General features: G+C 35.8%; 1 protein-coding gene across 5 annotated transcripts in view; it reads right to left on the minus strand.

Moving 5' to 3' along the window:
• The window catches only part of MYO6 (myosin VI), a 102,142-nt gene that overhangs the window by 47,992 nt on the left and 28,521 nt on the right, over positions 1-25,629 (minus strand). For all 5 annotated transcript variants that reach the window (XM_050972891.1, XM_050972895.1, XM_050972892.1 and 2 more), the window contains 9 exons: positions 24,663-24,801; positions 18,515-18,584; positions 13,953-14,026; positions 11,804-11,933; positions 10,706-10,811; positions 8,783-8,838; positions 6,483-6,580; positions 4,618-4,782; positions 122-202 (listed from right to left, as the gene is read on the minus strand). In XM_050972891.1, coding sequence (XP_050828848.1) covers positions 122-202; positions 4,618-4,782; positions 6,483-6,580; positions 8,783-8,838; positions 10,706-10,811; positions 11,804-11,933; positions 13,953-14,026; positions 18,515-18,584; positions 24,663-24,779 — 897 coding nt within the window. In that variant the 5' untranslated portion in view covers positions 24,780-24,801. The remainder of the gene's footprint in view (positions 1-121; positions 203-4,617; positions 4,783-6,482; positions 6,581-8,782; positions 8,839-10,705; positions 10,812-11,803; positions 11,934-13,952; positions 14,027-18,514; positions 18,585-24,662; positions 24,802-25,629) is intronic.

Here is a 25,629-nt window from a genome sequence, read left to right on the forward strand (position 1 = left end):
CCCTCTTAGACCTATAAAGATGTGTAAAATGAACATTTCATTCCACACTATAAAACTGTAATCACTTTCAACTCTATCTCCATTACTTAACAATATAAACTAACTAAAGATAAAAACATACCTCAGGACTCTTGCGATTTTGCAAAATCTGCTTGTCTGTTTCTTTGTTAGCAAAGAATCTGGTACAGCCTCGATTTAAGTACTGTAACAATAAAAAAGTGGAAATGCATAGTAAAGATAGAAGTAAGGAAAACATATGCTTTTGTTTAAGGCTTGCCCTACATGGCTTGATTTAACCATTTGATACAAACAACATGATAAGTGCTCATAATGCATTCCTTGAAAATGTATTTATTTACATCTACAAAATTTAAAAACTGCAAGAGTACCAAGCTTCTATTGAAAGTTTCTTGATTTTGACACCTAACACACTTTTTGACACAATGGGATATTCATTAAGCCACACAATATTTTCTTCCTTTTTGATTCTATTAAACCTATTTAAAGAGTCCAGGATTACAGAAAAGACAATCAAAATTAGGGATGAAAAGAATAAATTTTCTGGCATACATGTAATATGAAAGTACTAATTTTTCCTCACCAAATATTTCTATAGGTAGTAGGAAACATAGTGTATTAAAAAACCCGAACAATATTTAAAGCTTATAGCATGGTCTAAGTAGAAGCCTTATTTTGAACCTGCCTTCTGATATCCACCTTATATTGTATAGTAATCTCAGATTTACTGTTCAGTAAATAAGACTGAATTTAGATTTAAATAATTACTGTTGCTTTCAGCAAAATGGGATCACCAGCTTTTTCTTTCTGATTTGTTCATCTGAATGTAAGAACTCTGTCCAAAAGCTTGGACAGAGCCCTTTGTCTGAAGGAAGTGAACTGATTCTTTACTCTTTGAACAATGTTTTCTAAGAGGTGAACACAGATAATTCTACTCTGATTAAAATTTACATGCAAAATTCCAAAACCTCAAAATATTCTTCAAAGCATTCCTGACAGCAGAAGAAAACTTGGTGACAAATTTAATATTTAAACAAAGTGACAACTGTTCAAAGCTGGCTTAGTGTTTAACAAAGTACAGAAGTTTTCTTTATCAGCCAATAAGAATGCAACTCACAGTGTATTTTAAACACAATATATCCCTGTATTACAGCATTAGTAACACAATCCCAGAAACTGCGGATGGGAAGTGAAAAAGATCATACTTTTCTCAAAAAGAGAGCATGGAAACTTATCTGACAGGTTGAGAATGTGAACCAGCATGGTATTAAATGATAACCTACATAAAAGACATTTAATCACAAGATAATGGCTTTCATTTGAAAGCTAAAACCTTGAGTAAATTTATATATTAAAACAGGGAGAAATTATATTTTTAAAGGAACACAAATACACAGTTTCATGTTATCATACAGTACAACTAAATACCCTGGTACTTGGGGTTTAGTTTGTATGGTTTGCTTGACTTATTTTTTTCAGTGAAGTACAATGCACCATTGTAACTTCAATGACCCAAACATAAGGCAATTTCACTTCTCTTCCTGAAATTTAGATGAGAAAAAAGTTCAGCTTCTCATCCCCATCTACTGTTCTCCAGGTACAGAATTACTCCAGGTACAGATTTACTGTGCAGCTTTACATTCACAGCCATGTGATTCAGACCAAGGCACCAAGACCTACAAGGTTCAGCACAGGTTTCCTCATGACCTTGAATTTCTGAAAACTTCTGCAGGGCAATCTAAAGCATGAGCTCCAGGGACTGCACGCTTTCATGTGGGTTGTGCTGAAGAATGGGTGTGTAAGAAACCTGCAGAACTGCAGAGCTATTTGCATAATCCTTGGCCAAGTAAATTCTCACTTCCCCAGGGAACCTGCAGGGGAAGGATGAACTAAAGTAGAGGTAATGGACATAAGTGCTGCTGCAATCCAGAGGACAGGTCAGGCAGGTGCAGCCAATGCACTGTCTTGGTTTACATGCCCAGAGCAATGTAGCCCTATGCCATGATGGCCAAATGGATGGGGAGGAGATTCCAAGGGATCACTTAAGCCAAAGGGAAACAAGGAGTAATGAGAATTAAGTTATTCTTTATCTTTTAATAATGTTTTGCTTCTTTGAAAAAGAAAAAAACACACAAAACAAACAAACAAACAAAAACAAACAAACAAAAACCCCATAAATTTGAGATGATCCTATTTCCAACAAAGTGTACTTTTAAGAAACCAGGCTTGAGTCTTAGAACTCAGGCTGGCCCTAATTTGGACTTTGACTTGATAAGCCATAAGACTCAAGACAAGGCACAACAGAGCCAATGCAAAACTGTGACTTAAGGGATGAGCTTTTCTAAATAACCAATTTTAGAGTTTGATTTTTTTATTAATATCTTTCTTCTAAAAAAATAGTAGTGGCTGGAAAATACTGATCAATCATCAAACTTTGCCTTGTGTACTACCACAATCTAAAGCTTTAAAGATGGCATTTCTGTGAATTCTGAGCCAGATATGCAGTGAACAAAACATGTTTAAAAAAAAAAAGTGGCACAAGTGTGCGTATTCAGAACCATTTTGTGATGCAAACTGAAATAGCAAATGAGAACAAAGAACACAAAAATCATTTTGACAAAAGAAGTGCAAATTTAGGAGGAAAATTATCTTTTACAATTTTGTTTTCCTAAAAATCTCCCATAAAATGGTAATTGATGAAAATTTAGTGCAATATGGGTAATAAATTTTAAGACTATTTAAATTCATTTACAAGCTTGCAAAGATGAAAAATATCCCAAGGTTTTGTTTGTTTGGTTTTTAATTAAAGATAATCTACTTTAATAGAGAGAAAAAAGCTGCATTAAACTTTTATAATTTAACATGCAGAGTGGACTTTTCAAATGCAAGAAACTCAGAATTCAAATACTAACTTATGGTAAAGCAATAAAATCCTTAATGGAAATTAAGGTGCCTGCTATAGTTTTAGTAGAAGTCAAAAAAAAGGTCACAGTATGATAAGGCTGGTGTGACTACAAACTTTTTATAGATTAAATATGCAAGAAAATGTCCTCTGTAAAAGAACTCAGGCTGTTAAGTACTATCCTGCATCAGCCTGATTTTAAGAAGGTTTTAAGTCTGACCCTGTCATCTACAACTTTGGATTCTCTAATAAGCAGAATTCTCTATTTTTAAAAATTCCCAAGAGTGGGTAGGCAGAATATTCTAGAAATAAAATCTATTAACTTCAAGAAATAAATTTAATGGAAAAGTGGCTGCACCATAAAAACATGAACTTGAAAATCTGTTCAACATTTTAGCTTTAAATCTTACAAGAGAAAGCTACACAGAGTAACTGCAGAGTAAAGAAGAAAGTTTTGAAAACTAGCGCCACATTTTACAAATATAAATAGTGTTGGGTGTTCTTAAGTATTGTGTTTGTTGAATGTTTCAAAAGAAAAACTTTCCTTCTAGGGAATGGAAGCAATTCTTTCCTAATAAGCATCAGAACAGGTTTCCATCACACGGGTGAGTACGAATAGAAAAAATATAAAATGATACAAATTAAATATTTGAAGAAATAATGTAAGGTCTATGAATGCCTAGAGAATTCCTTGAGAAAGTAAGGAAACTTGTCTTGGAATACTGGCATGGCTTTTAGAGAGCATGATCACCTTGGTACCACAGCACAAATGTACAATGCACACAATATGGAAGTGCAGCTCTGTGCCCATTTCCTGGCTCATCCATAAGGAGAGACTGACTTGGCTGAGCCAAGGGGCAGCAGCTGCCTGTTAGGTGAGCAGGGTACTCCCACCTTCCCCACAGCGAGTACACTGATTCAGGTCTCGCCTGTGCAACCCCCACTTTGCACAAAACTGGCAGGACATTGGTATATTTAAAGCTCCTAGCCCTCTGCTGAATTTTGATGGAACTGAGTACAAAAGGGAAAGCAACAGATAAGCGCAGTCCAAGTTTTATTTAGAACAAATAGGAAGATCAGCCTACAAAGAAAACAGTCAGCACAATAACTTAATTCTTTGTTTGCAGTGCTTCTCATCTCATTTAAGATCAAGGAAGTCTATAGAGATGACAGTCATTTAGCTTATGTCCTTGTAATTCCACACTGTTGTATTACAAAACCCTTCAAAACCCAAGAGATTTGGTCTGTGTATTTTAGGAATACACAAAATTCCGCTTCTGTAATGTTCCATGCCAAATATAAGGGAAGAAATGGTGAGAGATGGAAACAAATGACAGAACACAAGGAAAGAACTGACTGGTATTTACCAGGAGATTTGATTTGCACTGAAGAAATTCGCACTTTACATTTCTAGAACAGCCCATAACAACATTACTAACAGCTGGGTATGCAACAATACATTTTCTGGAAAAGCACAGATTCCTCAATTTTAAGACAAAGTATAGGAATTCTTCCAGTAAAAAAAATGTCAGGTAGCTTTATTCCAAGATCAAATAGATTTAACAAAAACAAAATCTGTGTTTTTTTATAGTAATGAGTCTGTCAAAGATAATAAATAGAGATTTTAATGTGATCTGTATGAAAAATCTATATATGACGATATGACAAGCTTTACAAATGCTGACTCTGCTACTCACCCTAAAGTTGTCAGGAGAGCTTAAATATAGCTTTTCCCTAATGTCTTCTGGGGCACCAGCACAAAGCCTATAAAAGATATGGTAATTCCTCTCTTCTTTGCCTTGCACACAGATCCTAGATTTCTCCAGAAGGTAGTGTGACACAAATCCACCAACCACCGAGTTCTAGGAAGAAGAAATATTTTTCTGATTATCTGAATATTTGTTGCATTATTTAAGATTCAGGTTTTTAATTTACTTTTGCCTGATCATGACTCACTCAATACAAACTGCTCCATAAAAGACTAAAAGCTATCTATATCTAATACATATTAAGACTAGAAAAAACACCATTGCCTTTACCATTACTTCTCTCCCCAGCTTATGTATTGTATATACATACACTCTTCTTAAAAGAAAAGTCTTCTTCACCCCAAAAAGCAGAAATCCGTAACAGAACCTCAGGAGTTACTGCAAAGATCATTGCTACAGCCATCCTTACACTTTCTGTATGACAGTGCTATTACAACCTTCTTTAGCTGCTTTTCACTGAGATTCTTGTGAAATAAAAGGAAGGGTTAAAATTATAGAGTACATATTTGGACAACATCTTAGACAAATTAATTATGACACAACATTTTATTTCCAACACTTGCACTTCTTTATTGAGAAGGAATTCTGACAAAGATTTTTGAGAGCTATTTCTTATCTGGCCTATGATAAAATTCCCTGTGCCTAGAGAAATCTTAATAGCAAGGAAATTCCTGAACTTAATGGCCATTACAGGAGCTAAGAAGGATTAACTGACTGACAAATTTGATTGCAGTTATGCAGTCATTCCCTTATTCAGAAGCTCTCAGTCTGTACTCATGTCACTTTGAAAAACCAGACTTAAGAAGGTGCCCACAAAGTGAGATGTGATGCCTTGTAAGAAAGGGTCTCAAGTGACCAGGCTAATCTTGCAGTGGAAAGCTGAAACAAGCTTTGAAGCTGTTTCTGAAGATACTCAGAGGGCTATTTGCTTCACCTGAAGTAATTCAACTGAAACACCATATAAGTGTTGATGGGTACTCCCTCTCCCCACAAAGAAATTTGGTTATTTACTAGGTAAACTATTAACAAAACCTCTGAAGTTAAATTACAAACCAAATTATGAAAATTTAGGAAAAGACCGCAAGCTCAAGACCAGACAAATGCGATTTAAGTCTGCAGGAAGAGAACCAAATTCTTGCAGTTTGTCTGTCCTCAGTCAGAAATGTGGGGAAGAATGTATGTAATCTCCAGAAAACATCGACAGGAGTCTTCAGCTTGGACATACTGACCAACCATACAGTAATCCTTAATTGTGGAACATGTGTATACGTAATCCAACCCAAACAAAACTACACCTAAGCAAAGGAAATTTTTCTTAAGATACACAGTTGAATATCAAAAAACCAATTCCTTGACTTCTGTCACACACAGATTACTATGAAAGTTCCCAAAATGTCATGCAAATACATAAAAAAAGTTTCAAGTTGAAATACATTTATGTCTAATACACAACTTACACTTACTTGAGCATTAAAGGAATGGATGAATACCTAACAGCAAGTGAGTTAGTCTTCATATGAGAAGGCTCACATATGCAGTGAATGGACTAATTTTTAATCTTTTGTTGGTGGAAGCAATTTTCCTACTGAGTTGCCACTGCTTTCCAGTAATGAGACAGTACAGTGTGGCTCTGGTTTTTCTTTCAAGGTGACACAATACAAATCGAATCTGTAAAGTAGGACAGTGGCTATTTGCTGCAAGACTAGTAAGTCTGTTCAGTCTTCTGCCAGTCTAGTGTTTCCATTATATGGCAAAAAAATCATCACTGGTTATCTGAAACAAAATTCCAGTACCTTTTCATTGAAGTGAATTTCAACAAATTTCCCAAAACGACTGCTGTTGTTGTTGCGAACAGTCTTTGCATTTCCAAAAGCTTCTAATAGGGGATTTGCTGTTTAAAAAAATTAATTTTTGTAGTGTTAAAATTCAATCAGGAAACTACCAAAAAGAAAAAGAGAACAAATATAATTAATCGAGGAACTTATTTGGAATAAGGTTTTAAAATCAAAGGAAAAAAATTACCTATTAGGAATAATATATTCTGCAAATTATACTGGATATATTGTGGTGGAACATAAAATTAAGTACTTAAGTGTCTCATAACACTGCAATGTGCTTAAATCAATACTGCAAGAAATTAGAGACAAGTACCAAAGGTTTTTCAGTGATGTTGTTCTATAGGAAGTAGCTAAATAACTGATGCATAAATGACATGAGACAGCACAGAATTTGACGCTTCCCAATTATTTATTATTCATGAAATCAAAACTACCCACTTGTTCCACAGACGAAAATGCCACTTAAATGTCACACATGCAATATATTAGATTGACTTGGAAATTAATAAGTATAATATTAGAAAAGTGTGCTGATTTCAAAAACCACTTAACACTGTCCTTTCAAATTAGGTCAATTAAGTGACTGACTGATTTTATTTTTTACTGTTTGCTGCTTTTCAGCATGTTAAAGCCCATACAGAAAGAGTGGCAGCGAGCAACCTAATTCTCATATCCATATATATACACACTCATACAAATATCATGCACAGTTTAAACAGTTTGAAACTGCTTATTAATTATGAAATAGAAGGCCTCAGAAAGACTGCTTTTTAGTATCTTTGAAGATCAAAGAAAAATAGTTTACTAAATCATGTCAACAATAAACCACTAAAAATATCGGCAAGATATTTGAAGACTTCTAGTTAAAAATAAGCACTGGAAACTAAGTGAGCAGAAACTCAGATTTAAAACTACACTGACAACCATTTAAATATCTGCTCCTACAAAAATTAAAGAATGAAGGAATGACATCAATGCTTGGATAAAATACGGGTGATAATGCATCATATATAGGACATGAGACTTAACCCTTTTTTGCTTGGCTGTATTTTCTTTTTTTTTAACAATTAAAGTTCATAAAAATGCAAATCTGACTATTTACAAGATCTTTGATAACTATTCAGGCATTTTATGTAATATGAAGTTTTAAAGAAAAGATTATGAACAAAACCAAATTGCACAAAGTCTTTCAGCTAGGCTGAAGGTTCCTCTAGTAATACATATGCCACAAGCATATTCATTAAAATTATGCCTAAAAACCTTCAGAATTCATGCATCAGATGCTGTTCTAAATTAAAAAGCCCAAACTCTTTGAGGAATACCTACAAGTACCAATTAATTTGCATCAGGCATTATCCAACTCTTGCCCACTTTCTGAGTTCCTTTAGCACACAGTGGATTTTACTAAGGAACTGGTTCAAGCAGACCTACAGCAACAAGATTAAAGCCTGAAGTACTTCTCTTCAAGAAGTTGTTCAAATTTGAAAGCAGGAAAATTTAATGAAAATTAAATTATTTTTTAAAGAAAAAGACACAGAGTCAAGAAATTTCAAAATAAATTTATGCTATGCTATAGAGGACTAAAAATGTTGTATGAGGAATTATTAGGTTGGCTGAAGGTTTGCTCCTCAGGTATTTCTATTTTCTCAAAAAGCTATTTTCTGTTCAATTAGGAAGTACATGCAACATTCAAGAGGCTCAGTGAGAAGGATCAACACAGTCTCTTTTCACCTTGTTTGGGAGTCTACTGTAAAGATAAATACAGTCAAAGTACTGTTCTGAATTATGTGATTTCTGACAAAAAAATGTTATAACAGAAATTTGATCCAGAATCATAATTTAAAAGAACTTCCCTACTTTATTTGACTCTGAGAAATTGATAGTGAGGAGGAGGAATTATATTTTCCTGGTACTAACAGATAATGAAAAAACAATCTTATTCTAGCAGATTTTAAGCAGTCTAAAATTCTGTTTTGGGTACCACGTCAAGTACATTATATGTGTAAAGTTCAATTCAAACACACACATAAATGTTTTCTAGATAAATGACAGCATAATACTACAATAAATAAAAATAAAGTGAAATACAAATAAAAAATTTTTCAAAACGTAGGATCAAGATCAACTACCTGTAAATTATGCTCTAGATAGTCTGATAGTATTCCTATGCTACTTTTTTTCACTTGCTGTTGAGTCATATTTCTGAAAAAAAAATAATGTTGGAACCCTTAGTTAAATGAAAGAAACTTCAATACCTTCTACAATTCTATCATCAATATCTTGGCCACTCCCATAGGATTCTGTCAAATACCTGTAAAGTAAGATAAAAATATCAGTATCATTCATCTCATGTCAGGTTTTATTACTGAAGCAGGGTTTAACATGGCTGGGCACAAATACTAATTAATTACTATAGGGAAGGCATTCTGATTTTAAGTTTCAAATACCTATGCCCTTTGAAATAAACTTTACTTTAAACTTTTAACTTTTCTTTTTTGTTAAAACAAAAATATTCTTGCACACTTCAAATTTTTTTCAATTCTCCAAGGCCTGCTACAAATTTCTTTACAACATGCATATGGAAATTACAGTTTAATAGAAATACAATCAAAATATTACTGTATTATCTGTCTTTATTAATAATCTTATTAAATACATAAGGTTTCATGTCTATTTCCTGAATTTAAGACTGTTGCCATCCATAATGTTTCTATATTCATAACGATCAGTGTTAAGAAAAACCTGCATGGAGATGATAAGTAATTACAAGTGTACAATTAAGACAGGATTCAATTTAGCAATTGAAGAAAGAATTAGAAAATAAAGCCACAATCTACTTGCTCCAAAGTCCTAGTGTTTTTTAATTTTTTTTTTTCCCTGCTCACAGAGCATGCTTTCTGGAAATTCACAGGTGAATCTGGGACAAGTTAAAAACATCTCTTGAAAATAGGGCTTTCCAAAAAACTTTAGAAGCACTAAAACAGCTGCTCTGGCACCTTTTACTTTGTAATCAAACAAGGGTAAAATCTTTCAGCTTTTAAAATTTAGTTATGTTTTGTACAGGGACTCTATGGTGGAGAGCGGTGGGGAAAAGCAACAGCAGTGATATTTGCCTGTTGTATAATAAGCTCTTCCTTTGCTGAGAAGTGGAAGAATAATCTCCTTGTGATATTCTTCCAGAGCCTGCTGTCTTTTTCTGTTACTCTTATCAGGAATAGAGTCAGATGTCCCTTGTAAAAAATCTGTCCCTTGTAAAAGAATTACTGCAAGGTAATTCTTACAGCTATCTATGAAAGGTTACACAGGGGCAGCTCAGAGCAGCATTAAGGACAGACGGGCAATTGTGACAATTCTTTGCAGGATGTGGAAAATAATACCTCTACTGTGGAGAAATACTAGAAAATACATTTTTTTAGGGAAAAGGGAATTAAATATTTGTAGAGGGAAACATGTCCAAGGCAGGGCAAGGGAGCATATTTACACTGTCCACACTGAGGTGCCCTGCATCACCAGGCCACCTATGACACAGGTGTATTTAAAGGAGCAGTTCTTTCCAGTTACAGTGTTCAAAAGTGATAAAAAGCCATTAAAAGATAATGCAGATATGGAAGCAAGGCTGATATATATCAGCAATATGGCTTTCCATATAAATTAATACACTTGATTTAGTATTGGTTGTACATGAACATCAGTAAATAAATAAATAAATACCACTCTTCAGTCTTATTCAGTAAACTAGGGTAAAGTATGTTAAAATTAAAAGGACACTCAAGCAAACTAAAAAAAAAAAAAAAAAACTCAGGGAAAACACAGAAATACATATTTATGGCAAAACCAACCAAGTGTCTTGCAAGATACAGTTAATATGTCTAGTTACATTTTTTATCAACCACAATACCAGATATGCAACACCAAAATGACTTTATCATAAAACCATAATAACTACATGATGTCACTACCATTGAGTTAAAGTTTCTGTGAGCATGTAGCTATATCTGCACATTATCATGTCAGCATTTATTTAAATTTGTTGTAATAAAGTGCACATAGAAACTAATTCATATCTTACTGAATTGTGTCTTGAACCCATTGATGACCTTAATTTGCTCTGCCTCTATGTCAACCAAATGCATAAACAGAAGAGATTCACATACTAACTTTGGTGCAAACATACAAACCTCAAAACAAATTTAGTGTTTTCTGTCTTGCCAGCTCCTGATTCTCCAGAGACTATGATGGATTGACTCATTTTAAGCACTTTCATGTCACGGAATGCTTTATCAGCTTAAAAAGAAGAATATGGTTAACATGACAAAAATTAATACTCAGCAGAATTGCAAGGATAAAGTTAAGCTACAATGCAGAAAATGTAACATTTTCAGGAATAGAAACTAAATCTTTACAATTAAATTAATTACAGTTTATTAAATTCTGTTTCCCTTTAATTTATACTACAGTTGTAATTCTTCCAACACTGACATGTAAGAACTCAAAGTCTTGGAAACAAAGGTCTACTCAGTTATATCCATAGTAAAACAAGACAAAATCAACAATCTAGAGCTAAATTTTTTAATTTAATATATTTATAGAAAAGTAGTTAATTTTATATATTTTTTATATTTTTAAAAGGGAAACTTTCAGTTGTACTTTGCAACAAGTAACTTCTGAGGAAACTTGGGAAAAAAATCTCTCTATGCAACAGGTACTAAAACTCCAGCTAATTATATTTTTTATTTCAAAATAAAATACAAAACAGTGAGAAGGCCTTTAACATGTCAAACTTTGATTATAGTTTCCAATTGTTTTTTATTTTCAAAAGTGACTGAAATCAGCTTATGCCATAAATAACATTTTAATGTACTTTCTGTCTGTAACACAAGCAAATAAAAGGAAACAGTGAATGTGCTCTTGCAACATAATTTAAGGCAAAGAAAATTACTACACTGAAAGACAGTGCCAATCATTATTACGCCTTTTTCACTTACAAAATTTGAATTTCTTTATTTCTTTTTTAGGTTATTTTAATGGTTGCAAAATATATTTAAATTGCTTAGACTTAAAACACTGGAAGTGCAGAATAACCCTTAGAGAGTTGTCACAGTTGCCTATTTCCAAGTTCTTCAAAAAGATGAGAAGATTTGCAATTTTAGCCATTAGTGGTTTTATTTTATAATAGTTCAAAATAATTCAATTAGTGCTACAGGTGGCAATTTGCAGATAACCCTGAAGAATTCAATGTTTGTTTATAAAGAGACAAATACAGGCAAAATACATACCAATTGCAAAAACATGTGGTGGCAATGTTCCCAGTGATCTACCCTGGTACTTTTTAATAGTATCTGAAGAGTAAAACTTAGGTATATCAAAGTATGGATTCACTGCAATAAGAATGTTGGCTACATAGGTCTGTGAAGAAAACAACAAACAGCAAATTACTAGGCAGTATCCAAGCAAGAGGTTAACAGCAATTGTCTATTACTATTGCAGACTATAGCCTCCATATAACAATTGCATTTTTGATCCTTTCCAGCTAATGCAAACACAAGACAGGATATATTTTTGCAGTTCCTTTAATTATCTTCTCAGCATTTCTATGAAATTATCCTGGGAAAATTTCCTAACCACCGAGCTGTGGAGTATGTCCTGAATCTGACCTTTCTCCCAGTCTCCTTTTAAATTATTTCCTATTGTCTGCATTACTGGATCGAGGACAGGACGCCAAAACCTCCTGCTCAAAAGCGAATAAACTAAGCTCATGGATAGCATAACACACTGCCCTCAGTGAGAAGGATAGCTTTTCAATATCTAATGGGAGCAACTCAGCAGGAAGGACTGACAGGATCCTGCCTGGGAATGCATTCAAGCCAGGCAATAAAAGCATTCAGCCAAAAGAAAATTAGCTATAGCTGCTTCCATAGAGAAAAATACAGAATGCAAATATTCTTTTACAGAGAAGGAATTTGAGAAGAATCTCAGACAAAGGCTGCTTTTTACCTTTCCATAGGACAAGGAAGACTGAAGAGAGTGGGGGTTTTTATGTTTATGAAAGAAATGCTTATAGCTTAGTTATAATTGCCAGGTTACATACAGGAAAGAAGAGGGGTCAGAATGAAATTAAAAATCAGATTTGCAGGAAAAGACCTGAAGAAAATGAGGTAAACCTTCAACTTGAATAACTTATTTGCTTTGCTGTTACTGAGAATGTCCCTAGAAAACTGAAATTTGGAAACTATTGTATGATACATTAGTAGAAGACTGGATCACACAATATATGACATTTCTTAAATAGTTCTGTTTTCAGCACTTATTTCACCAAAGGAAAACTTTCCTTCAAGAGTTGCAAATACTAATATTAATTTTCCTTTTAATAACAAAATAAATATTGTTAACCAGGATTTTTAAAAAGGCATAAAACTGTTCACAAGGGAAATGTAACTTAATTATAAACTGAAAAAAAGGTTTTTTTTTTTTCCTTCAGAAAATACATGTGTACTTGTTTACACTGAAGAAAGGCTTTTTGAATTACTATCCTACTTTGTGAAAATACTATCCTATCCCATGATCAGTTCATATTCAGAATTTTACTTCCTTGGGGGGTTTTATTGTTTGGTTGGGTTTCTTTAAGGATTATTTATCCAGAGCAGCATTCAAATGGCCATTTTTATTTATTTATATTTTAAAGCTGGTGCTTGATCTTGAGCCATAAAAAATTTAAAGCTATGTAAATTAACTGCAACAGAAGGAAACGATTATACTTTCTTTTTACACTTATATAAAAGGGTTTACCTAAATTAATTCTATAATATATGCTAAAAGAAAAGTTGATTATTTCAACACAGACACTTTAAACTATGTAGAAATGTTTTGCATTATCCTTATCCAGCTTTCTACTAGGAAAAAAAATTAAGAAAGAAAGAAAACTCTTATCTTCTGTTTCACAGCTGTCAGTATCTGGGCAGATGGCAAGGACAAAATGTAATTTAGTCAGAATTCATTAAGTACAATTAGGCAATTTGATAGCAATATAAAAGATTAAGATGGACATCTGAGCTAGGAGGTGTCAAAGACGGCACCTGTTCGCTTCGTTCAAAAATAATGAAGAAAGAAAACCATCTTTGTTAACAGTGAAATAAGTTACCTGTAGGAACATTTGTGATACAAAGCTGTGCTATGGTTGCACATGAACAGTCATGTAGAGAAAAACCTATTGTTCTGTCTGGTAAAAATCAGATGGGATTCTGATCTAAAAGTATAATATAAGGATAAAAAGGTGAAAAAAAAAGGCAAAAAAAAAGGCCTACAACCTCGACCTTTCCACATTAGCAGTTCTGTTATAGAAAAAAAAAAAAACAGAAGTGGAAACACTTGGTGAATTTTTGAAAGGACATCTCTATTAGACTGGTTGTCATGACACAGAATACTTACGTAAATTCTGTCCTTACTGTACCGAACTTTGATATTGTGAAGGAGAGTGGCTTCATTTAAATACATCAGAGAACCTTCAAGTAAAAAACAATCATTAAGAACTCAGGACTATTTTAAGTACAGACAAAAAACTAAATCTTGAATTAAGGAGAATTTTCTTCCCCTCTCTTTGTTTACAGTTTAATCCTATCATTTCCTCACACTGTCTTGAGACAGGAGTACTGACTCTATATACATTTTAAAAACCACAAACCTGCTCTTAACTGTACAACTGGAGTTACAGAAAGCTGTGGAACAAAGAATTGGACTGCAGAAGCCTCAAATACAGGCTCTGCTCAGCATAAGATTCTTTAACCAGCCTGTCAAACGCAGTGTGTCTGCCTTCACACCAGCCTCTAAGCACAGAAACTGCTGCCTATCAGAATCCCTACCAATTACTATTTCCTTCCTTCCAGTTCCCATCTCCAATCTCAGCCACAGTGTCCCCACGGTAATGCCACCCAACTGACATTTGGAGTAACAGCTGGCTTCTGGTGATTTTTGAATTGATGAATATAAACATCTAATCTGGATCTGGAGGCAGCAACAGCAGCATCACAATACCAGGCACTAACCCTTCCCTGCCTCAGTTCTGAATTTTGTGAGAACTAGGCCTCCTCAGAGAAACTGTTAGGGGAAAAAAAATGCTAACACACTAAAACCTAGCTGTATTTTTCTCCTTTGTTCTGTAACATAAAACTCCTGACCCTGATATTAGCTCAGTTGGTTAGAGCATAGTGCTACTAAGACCAGTGTTGGGGTTTGATCCCTGTATGGGCTAATATTCATTTAAGAGCTGGATTCAATGATCATTGTGGGTCCTTTCCAGATGAGAACATTCTGATGTGATTCTGTAACTGCTGAAATGTTACAGGGTGGTCACACCCAGAGAATGCTTCAGACTGTACAGGTTCACATTCTGGCAAAGCTGGTCCTTGTTTTCTACTACAAAGCACTGAAAAGTGTCAGCAGCCTTAATTACGTAGGTAATTTTCAGTTCCCACTATAACACTGTTAAAAATACAATCCCTAAACCAACTGAGGGCACTACTCATTACACAGCCTCCATTTTCAAATATACTCAATCTGTTTTATCAATGCAACAGTCGAGTTGACACAGTGGTGTTAGGTCAGAGGTTGGCCTCAGTGGTCTCAGGGGTCTTTTCCAACCTAATTGGTTCTGTGATCCTGTAATAGTAACCACTAGCTTGCACCTCATGCAATGGTCACATACACACCTCTTACATATAATGACCAACAAAGTTGTTTTATGTTGAACTGACACCCTTTCGCAAGGGCTGCTGCAGCAAAAAAGTATTCTAAGTTATTTACACAAATGTGCAAAAAGGGCTACCAGTTTGTATGACCTAAAGTCAACCTGCCCAGCCACCTTGCCCTTCAAGGATAACTGAAGTTCAGTAAGCAGCTCTTAACATCTCTTTCAACAATCCTCTTGCTGAACCAACACTTTCAACACTCCTCCTGCTGAACTGGCAAAGGAAAATGGGAGCTTCTCAAAAACACCTGTGATTCTGTTTTGCATCTCCTACCCTTCCTCCTACAGTGGACTGAGGAGTGGAGGTGGTTCTGTCCCCTACTTATCTGCACTAGACTGGCCTGAAGTGAACTCAGGTTCACCAGCAAATTGCAGCCTCTCCTTGGCTTGCTCTGCTGAATAACAGCCCTTCCCTCCATTACATGACTAAATACAGCTTTGTTTCAAATATCTGGAATCATTCACACTTCTCAAAGGACCTTGTAGCTTCTGGTTTGTTCAGAAGAAACCACCTTCCTCCACAAAACCCCTTGCACTCATATTCCTGTGCTGGCAGAGGCACGCAAGGCACGCTTTAGCTTTACCCCAGGTAAACTCTCCCTTTGGATCATAAGAGCCTTGAAATCGTGGCTGTGCACAATTCCTTCATGAGCAGCAGGCTGGCCCCCATCCCCACAGTTCCTCCTCTGCCAGCATAGCAGACACGCATTCCCCCACAACCCCACAGTCATCAGGAGCTGCAGCAGCCAAGCACAGACACCCGACACTGCACAGCAGGACTCGACACTGCACAGCAGGACTCGTCCTCCCCTCCCCAGGCATTCTCAGTTCACACGGCTGAGAAAATGGCACTGGGACCACAAATTGCAGGTCTGCCTTCACCTCTTTTATTGGGGTCATCCCTAGAGAAATAGACATTAAAAGGAAATGGGCCAGAAACAGAAACTCGTCCTTGCTCTAATGAAAGTTGAAGTCTCCTTCTGCCCCTCTATGTGACTGGGAGGGGACAGCGTGGTAAAAAATAAGCAAACTTGAAGTCATTTGGATCCTCAGTATCAAGATGAGAAATTATTACATAGTCTATCAACACCCTTGACCATATCTTTGTAGGAACCTCTCTGAGTTTGCAGTATTTTAAAGGAAGCAGTTAATCATCAACTTTTTATTAGGTTGCTTATCTCAAAAGCAAAGGACCCCAGATTTCATTGTGTCCCCAGTGCCCTCGTTGCAATTAAAGCATCTAATCCTGCAGACTCAGTATGCAATAGGAGCTTGCTCCCAGCTTCCTCCCCAAGGGAATGCCACCACCTCAAGACATGCAAACTAAGACTTATGTCAGCGAATTTAAAGTGCATCTTTTTAGAATAAATCCTTTAGAAGAGGCATCCATATCCCAAGGCAAAGGAAGACACCGGAGAGGGAGAGAGAATTCTGAATATTCATATGGCTCATGTCTAAATATAGCGAGTGCATATATGTGCATTTAGTTCTCCATATACTTACTTACACACACACATAGTTCACATAAGTGAAGTGAGGCACTAAACACTAGGAAACATAAATGCCAAATTTACTCACAGTGGCTCTCCTGCCCATTCCACGAAGCAGGGTTTCTACTGAAAATTATTTTATTAAGTAATTGCAAGGCTCTGCATCTGTAGAACTGGGGGTTTTTTAACAGTCTTATCCAATATCCTGTCCTTATACCCACCTTTCGGGATTTTTTAGAACAGTTTAATAAGCACTCAGTATAGCTGTTTTTCTTAGAAAAAGAAATACCGAACACAAATACTCTCTGACAGAGAAGGAAATGGAATTTGGGATTCACACATTCTGCAAATGAACTGCAACTTGTGAGCAGCGAGTTAGAATATACTGAAAAGTTAAAAACATGTTTGATACATAAGGGTTAATTGAACAAAGGATTTTTAAGTTTTATCTTCTCATAAAGCCAAAGATATTTTCTTTTACTAACTTATTTGAATAGTATTCTCTTGGAATCCTAAATTATTTCCATAATCTCATTCCAGATTTCAATTCCCTGACCAGGACACAGAGGTGTCAGGACATCTCAGTAAAATCATTGGGACAGATGAACAGATTAAGTTCATCTCCCTTACAATCACCATGTACAGAGAATACAGATAACAGCTTTGAAAAGTTTGAACCCACATCCTTGTTGCAAAAATATAAGCAGCTTGAAGCAAGGCTACCAACTTGGTTCTAACCATACTACACCATCTAAGTCAGAGCATAAGACTCAGATCTCATCTTTATGGTTCTTTTGGAGAAGCTGTAACAGCTGCATTTCCTGTCATGGGATGTAAATACTAAACCCCACTACAGGACAGGAACTGAGGTTGCATCGCCTAGACCAGACCTTTAGCCTCTATTTTAAAATAAGAACAATAGAAGGTATTTTTGCCCACTATTTACAAAGTCTTCAGTATTTTCACCAAGCAGTAAACACTATAGGAAATGTTGAAAAGACTTGCCTTCATCAGTATTCAAGACAGGAGAGGCTCTGTGATTTGCTCATAGAGTGCAGCAACAGCAAAATATTTAAGAGTTGTCTAAAAACTGATCACAGCACTCACTCAGCTTTCTCAATATTCTCTCCCCTCTCCCCAGATTTGACAACTGTTTCCATTCACCTAACTATAAAATATTTAATAAAATAGAAGCCCTGCAGATCAACAGTGACATTTATTACAAAGGCTCACTTCAAAACTCTTCTCCACCAGCACTCCTATATCTAATTCAGGTCTATCATTTTCAGTGGTCCTGATAGGTCCAGATTCCCATCCCCAGTTTTGGGAAGGTATTCTTAAAACTTATATTCCATTACCTCTACTTCCACAGGAATGTTATCTGAGAAATTCCTCAAATGCAGGAAAATGCTATACAAATACAGGTGCTGATAAAGACACTGAGTCTTTTGTCACACTATAAAAAGTACAGTTACACCCATAATGCTGAATGGAGTATTTCTGAAGTCAAGCAACAGTTCTATATGGGAATTATGTAACTATCCATTCCTCTAAAGTGTTCAAATGAAAACTAAATCCCACAATAAATTATATTTTAAATGGGCTTCCTTTAAGAAGTTCAAAGGACTAGCAAAGGTCATACATAAATTCAAAGAAAGATGACAAGGAAGAAAGAGGAAGCTTCTAAGGAAACAATATTCATTTCATTGCATATATTTTTTTCAAATGCATAATTTATTTTTAAATTCATAACTTACAGTTATCTTCCACATCCTTTTTGCTATCCTCTTCTGCAGGAAACACTTGGTTGATAGCAGCCTGGAAAGTCTGTTAGATAAGAAACATTAGCATTGTCAGAATTCCATAAAATAGAAATATAGTTCAAAGACATCTCATGCAATCATACAAGTGAGTGCACTGTAATTATGCATGTTTTCAAATGAAGTCACCAGAATATATACTTCAGAATTGGAAATTTTACTGAGTTACTAGATGCAGACAAAAAGTGCTGCATTTATGTTACTACACTACATTATAAAAATGAATTCACTGTAATATATATTTTAATGCAATAATATTTGATTCTCAGGTGAAAAATTGCATGTCATACTGTGAAATACAAAAAATAAGACTAAAAAAGTAATGCAAAGGTAACAGCATTATAAATGACACACAATTTCCTCAGTTTTGCAAGGAAGAAAGAATAAAATGCAACTCATTAGTTCAGTCAAAGGATTGTGATGTTGTTATGATAGGCTGTTTTAAAATATTCCTACTCAAAATATTAATGTTCAATACATAACATCCTCTGTATCACCAAATACTGTAGATTTGGTTATTGTTTTGGGCTTTTTTTCTTCAATAAATCAATACTAAAGTAAAACAAGACCTTCCTTCAACCCTTGTATTCCAGTTATACAAAACAACCATTTATCAAGTGTTCACATCCAACTGGAAAAATTCATAACAAAAGCATCTTTGTTTCTTTTTTCATCTCCAGAAATCATAATTTATATTGCTGTAAAAAGGAAGGAAAAACATCCAAGCAAGCATGCACTACAGCATCTGCACAAAAATACCTATTGTACAAAGGAGATTTTTAATTTTTTTTTTTTGTTTACTCTAGTAACAGCTTGTTTGAGCTAGCAATGAATGAACAAAACCCCTGTTGTACCAATTAAACATGACAGCCACCATGCCATTGCAGGCACAGGCTCCTTTTCCCCATGGAAATGGAGACAAGAAGTCTGGTCTAATATTTGAAAAGGAAACCAACTGGATCTATAGAATGAACTTTATAAACAAACATGTTTGCCTGTTTACCATTGTACTCAGCAAGGTAGTCCCATGAGAAACATCTCACAGGGAAATTTAGGAGAAAGACAGCAACTTGTTTCATATTTGCTTGAGCACAAGTATGAGAGGTCCTGGGGCTTACACCATCATTAACCACCACAAATTGCAACTCTCTTTGAAGTGGGAAGAGTTAAAAGTGTCTCAGAGCAGAACTAATTGCTGCCAGACAAAAAGCATTACATCTTCAATATCCCTTCCCTACCAAGTTATCATAAAGTATGCAATTTGTAGCCATAATAAAATATATTTTGTCATCCCCTTATCAGGATCTAATGCAAAAAAAATATGTACAAGATGTTTTCCTAAGGGAAACAAAGCTGCTGGATGACTTTGGAACATCCGAACATCCATCACAACAACTTCCTCCAAAATATCCTTTATCAGAGTTTGTGAGGGCCATGGAAGCCTTCATTGTCTTTACCTACCTCAGAAAAATGCCTGCTGCTATTCAGAGTTTTAGCAGGGCAGAGATTCACCACACCCTTTCCTTCCTCTCCCAGTATTACCGTAACTACATATTGTCATCATAATTTTCTCTACAAGTTTGTCAACAGTGAAGGTAAATCTTGTTTGGTAAAGATGTATTGGAATACAATGCTTCTCTACATGATCAGTTCCCTTTGCATGAAACAGTGGGAAAGTTTAAAAATAATAAGACCAGCTTCACAAAAATGTAACTTCACTTCTTGTTCTTGTCTGCTGATGTGTAAACCTATTAGTCACTAATAAAGACGGGAGAGAATGAACATGATTCCCAGCTATTCTTTGAGACTCTTCATAAACTTCTGATACTTTAACATTTCTGGAGCTAAAGTCAGCCGTGCTAGAACTGTCCCAGAAGAGAAAAGCTTTTTCAATGTCCTCACCACTAAGCCTTCTGAGTCAAGATAAATTTAAAGGAAAAACGAGCAAACAAACAAACAAAAAGATAATTCAGAGAATTCATGCTGTCTCCTATCTGAAAGTTAATGTTTTTCTGTTGGGCATTTTTAGATAAGAACATAGGTATAGTTTCACCTATGTAAAAAAAAAAAATAATTCACTGCAGTACATCTTTTGGAATACTTTTTGTAAGGTAAGTACAGTACATCACTTGGAATACTTTATGTAAGTAAAGTAGATAAGTCACGTAGATAAGTATGATAGCTAGATGTGCACAGCTCCAAGTATTAAAATCTAGTATTTTAAACATTAAATAAGCTATTATTCTAATCTATCAATAAGAAAATATCCAAATAAATTTTTTACTATATTGTTCCATTTTTAAATTTTTTAAACAATTATTTTAAGGAAAAAACCCTTCAGACACTTGAGGGAAGACTTTTGCATTAATCATAACTTAGGACAAGATTGTTCTAAAGGAGTGGAAAGTGTATTAATCTTAAGAGAAAATAAAATGGTCTTAGGAAGCCAAACAAGGTTTAGGGCATTCTGAAGGGGGTTTTTGTTGTCTTTGTAATGAAGCAGCCCTTGAAATCCAATGGCAATCTTAACTATTCTCCCAGAAACTAGATGAGTGAAAAATGATATCTTTCCATTCAAGCAGGATCTTCTTTCTACCATGTAATCCAATACATGTAACCATGCCTTCCTTTTTACCTTCCAGATACAGACAGGAGACATCCCTACTCTCAGCTGTATTTCACAAACCAACCTACAGCAGTACAAACCATGTGTAAGACAGACAAGAGCATGTCTTACTTGTGCAAGCAAGTTGTGTTCACTGTTAAAAAAAAAAACCTAAACTAACAAAACCACCTTAGCTTGAAGCATTGAACTTTGAACATTCTGATCCTTACTTTCAAAGTACATTTATTCCTTTATACTTAGCTGGGAAAAATACCTTTCTGGTTATTCACAGCATACCAGAGCAGGTGGCCCATAAAGCCTTCCATGACCCTTCAGAAGTGGCACAGAGCCACAAGGTGTCTCTCAATCAATGGCAGGAGGGGTGACAGCGAGAGCCTGCAGCACCTTCACACCTTCCCAGTGACTGCCAGAAACTCATGACTGATGATGCTCTAAGAAGTGCCTGCCCCCTACTCCTCAGTGCCCCATGGTGCCCAGAATGGCATCTCAAGGTGCAAGCCCTTCCAGTGCATTTCTTCCTAATCACTTTATTTACATTTGCTACCTCCAAGAAAATAGTAAATTCCCCATTTAGCAATTTTACCTTCATCTGCCTTCTCCTTTGTTTAGCCTCAAAGAACAAAAAGATATATGCAACAGGATCCAAGATTACAAATCCCAGTACATTCAGAAAAGAATACTTTAACAAACAAAAGCACTATACTAGTTGAGTTTAACAGCTGATTCCCTCTCAACCTGCCTCCTTCCTTGTACCACCAGCATGTGACAGCTGGTGGGCCATGGGCCAGGACTGTCAGCTCTGGTACAATCAATCCAGTTTGGAGCCCATTCCCAGGGCAGGACTCCAGCTCTAGGTGCAACCATGACCATTAGCAAAGCACACTCCTGTTTCTCTGGCTTTTTTTTCCCTGCCATTTATTTTCCAGTCCTGGCATTTATAAACCTTGCAAGCCAATGATCTGCTTTTTGGGAAGAGGTTCCCATCACGTAACACATGCATCCTCTGCTCCAGTAAAACTCTCCTGCGGCTCGCTGTACTGTTCATGCAGGGCAGGCTGGGTGACTCAGATCCCCATCTCCCTTAGACACACAGTTCTGCACAGATCTGTAAACACCTGGGGATGGGCTGCGGTGCCTAAAACTGCTACTGCTGGGGTTTAAGTGAATTGGTGTGTTGGACCTTCACGGGGTCTGGACTGGGTAACTTGGTTTCATAATGAGAAGCAACCTGCCACCACAATAGCCTCAGCTCCTCTGCCCCCCTTCTGCCTCTTTCTGCCGTCCTGAAAACTTTCCACTTCTTCCAGTTGGATCTGTTCTCTGACCTCGTTTGGGGTGTCACACACAGCTCGGCAGGCGAAGCTGGGAGGTTGCCACTCTGCAGTGCCAGAGCTGGCCACGGATGGGGAGGGGAGGGAGAGGTTTAAGACATGGTGAAACTGCTGCCTTGCAGCATATACTGCAGTTATTGACAACAGTGTCATAAAAGGCAATAATCAAACACATGCAAACACATTTCCTTTTCAGACTGTGACCTCTGGTAAGCTACCAGTGCCTACAGAGAATACATATGACATGGTAATGACCCAGATTAAAAAATAATAATAAGTTACACTGCCAGGATGTGTTTACAGGATCAGGTTACTCCTCTCCTCCCTGTAATTATCATGGGCAACTCCATAGCTGCTGGATCACACATTCTTGCTGAAGAGCACTTCTTAACTACCATTTTAAGAAAACAAAGTGATAATGAGTATTAATGCTGACTACTTCAAATGAATGGTCTAAGTGCACAAGGACAGAGTCATCTTAAAAAGTCAAAAAGCAATGAGAAATGTTTCTCTAAAAAGAAAACAATGACACCTTGAAAAGACTGAGAAGGTAACCAAGAAAACTTTTTAGTCCACCTTTATTAATATATGGTTAATTAATTAAGTTTGATAGTTTAAAATATAGGACCATAATCTCTGTTTAGACTGTGAAGTGTTTGTTCCCTTAGATGAATGAACATTAGGCTCTTAATTGATCTGCTTAATCCAAAACAGCCTACAGCAGAATAACAAACTCCGCAGACAAAAGAGTTTTTTGTTGTTGAGAAAACCATGAAACAAACTATTTGTATTTTAGGATCATTTTTTGGTTTTTTCTTGTTTTTTTTTAAATTATTTATGGTCCCTGAAAGGAACACATGTTAGAAATAAATAGTGACTCAGAAATATCATTATTATTATTGTTTCTATTTCTGTGTAAAGGCTTTTGCTCCTCATGGCATCAGGACCATTGATGAATATAAACAGAGACAGCGGTGGGGGTTAAATTTATTTAAGTCATTTTAATATTAGCCATAGATTTGGAATATTTAATATCCTTGTCTGAATAATCTTGCTCCTCCTCAAACTGACAAATGAATACTACTGCTAATACTAAACCTATACACTTTATCTCTCTCACTCAAAAATCAGTTGTTACACTTACTTTATATTTCTAAGGAAGGCAAAATCAACTTCCTCTCCAAGATACACAAAAAAGAAAGCCTATAAACATTCCCCCAAAAGGAAGGACTGCTGCATAAACTTTTGACCTGTGACAAGGCATTCTCTCCTACTAGTGACATAAAAAGAAGACAACAAAACACATTGTTGTCTTTTTACATCCTTGAACATAAGAAAAACCAAAACTATCAGAAAGAGCACATAAAATATATTCAAAAAGACTGAAACCACAACTTTTAAGGCAGTGCTAATCTTATTCTAGCTAGTACAACCCAGAAATCTGACCATTTGAATTAGGATAATTGATAGCTACAAGGTGCTTCCTGTAAAAACTGACATTTAGTTACGACATACTGAATCTGAAAGATGTCATGATAAATCAAGCCATTGGAACACACTAATTAGGATGAATCAGCTCTTCATTTTAAAAGTTACATTTATTTTGACTTCAATTTGATGTAGCTATTCCAAGGAACTTTTTTTGACATCATTTACTTCTCAAGGTACTTGGGTTAAGAGGATTCATCTCTCAGTCTTCATCAGTCTAATGGTGTCTAATCTTAGCCAGGGCCCAGCACATCCCTGTAGGACCCCTCCCATGCATGTAAGGAAAAAGAGAGAAGCTAATCTTAACAGCAGGCTCTTCATCAGTGTCTAACTGAGAAAAATAAAGCATACAGTACTGAATCAAATGGCTACAGAGATTCAAACCTCCTCTCTTTCATGAGCACATACTCAATGCATGTACAGATAGTGTGACGAAGTACACGCTTCTTGTCAGTCTGAGGGGTCCATTGCAATACAAGCTAAAGCTGAACAAAGATCCTTAGCCAAACTTAGAACAGAAAGCTGATTTTCCACTCCTTCAGGCTGTGTGTAGTTGAAGATAGTGGCAAAGACCTGGCCTACAGGTAAGATGGTTTCTTTGTATGATTTTTCTCTGATCCTTTGTTTGTGACACACTTACCTTGCCTTTCTGATTCAAAGGTTCAATTGTTAAGTTGTCAGGGCCAATGTCCACAATCATCCCCATCTGAAACCCATCAGTTGGGTGTGGAGCCCAAACGGGCTTCCCGTCTTCCATTGTGGGATCTATCCAGTATTTCCTGTAAGAAAAAATAAAACTAAAATTAATCAAAACACTTTGCATACAAATTGAATAAACCAAGAGGATTTATGACATAGACTTTAGTTTATTATGTTTATTTCTATCATTCAGTATGAAAAGAGACAGCTGCTGCAGACTGGAGCCAGCCTTTCTCCAACTCACAATGGACTTCAGCATGAAGAAGATTGAAGACCAAAATAATTTTTCCTAGGATCCACACACTGCTCCGTGAAGCTCTTTATCCAGCTTCCTTAACTTGTGAATCAAGAAGCGAGTCTATCTCATAATCAAAGTAGAAATGCAAGATAGATTCAAAGCCAAGACTGTACTAGGAGGGTGTGTATATACACATACATGGATACACATGCAAGGACACACACACATTTATATATATATGTGCCATGAAGTGGGTCATGACTAATGGATACTTGTCTGTACTTGAGCTGGTGTACAAATATTTGTATTTTTGCAACAGCACAGATTGAGGCATGTGAGGAGAAATCCAGTCTCTTGGCATTTGATACAAATGATTGTGTTCATTCTTTTTGTGTGGCTGAGCATATGGCTTTCAAATAGCTCACAAAAAATATATTTGGTCTCAACTGATTTATCAAACTGTAAGTCTTTTAAAGGCTGACCCTTCTGATACTATAACATTACGGGTCTTCCTCTTAAGGAACTTTATTTTCTATAAAAAAATGACATGAAAATTGTTTTGAAATAATTTTGATCTGCAAGTGAAAAAGATGCAAAGGCCAAGATATTCAAACCTTATGCTCCTCAAGTTATACAGCTAAATAAGCTCCCAATAAAAGGGAGTACATGA

This window comes from Serinus canaria, chromosome 3 (assembly GCF_022539315.1).
Source record: "Serinus canaria isolate serCan28SL12 chromosome 3, serCan2020, whole genome shotgun sequence".
Taxonomy (NCBI): Eukaryota; Metazoa; Chordata; class Aves; order Passeriformes; family Fringillidae; genus Serinus; species Serinus canaria.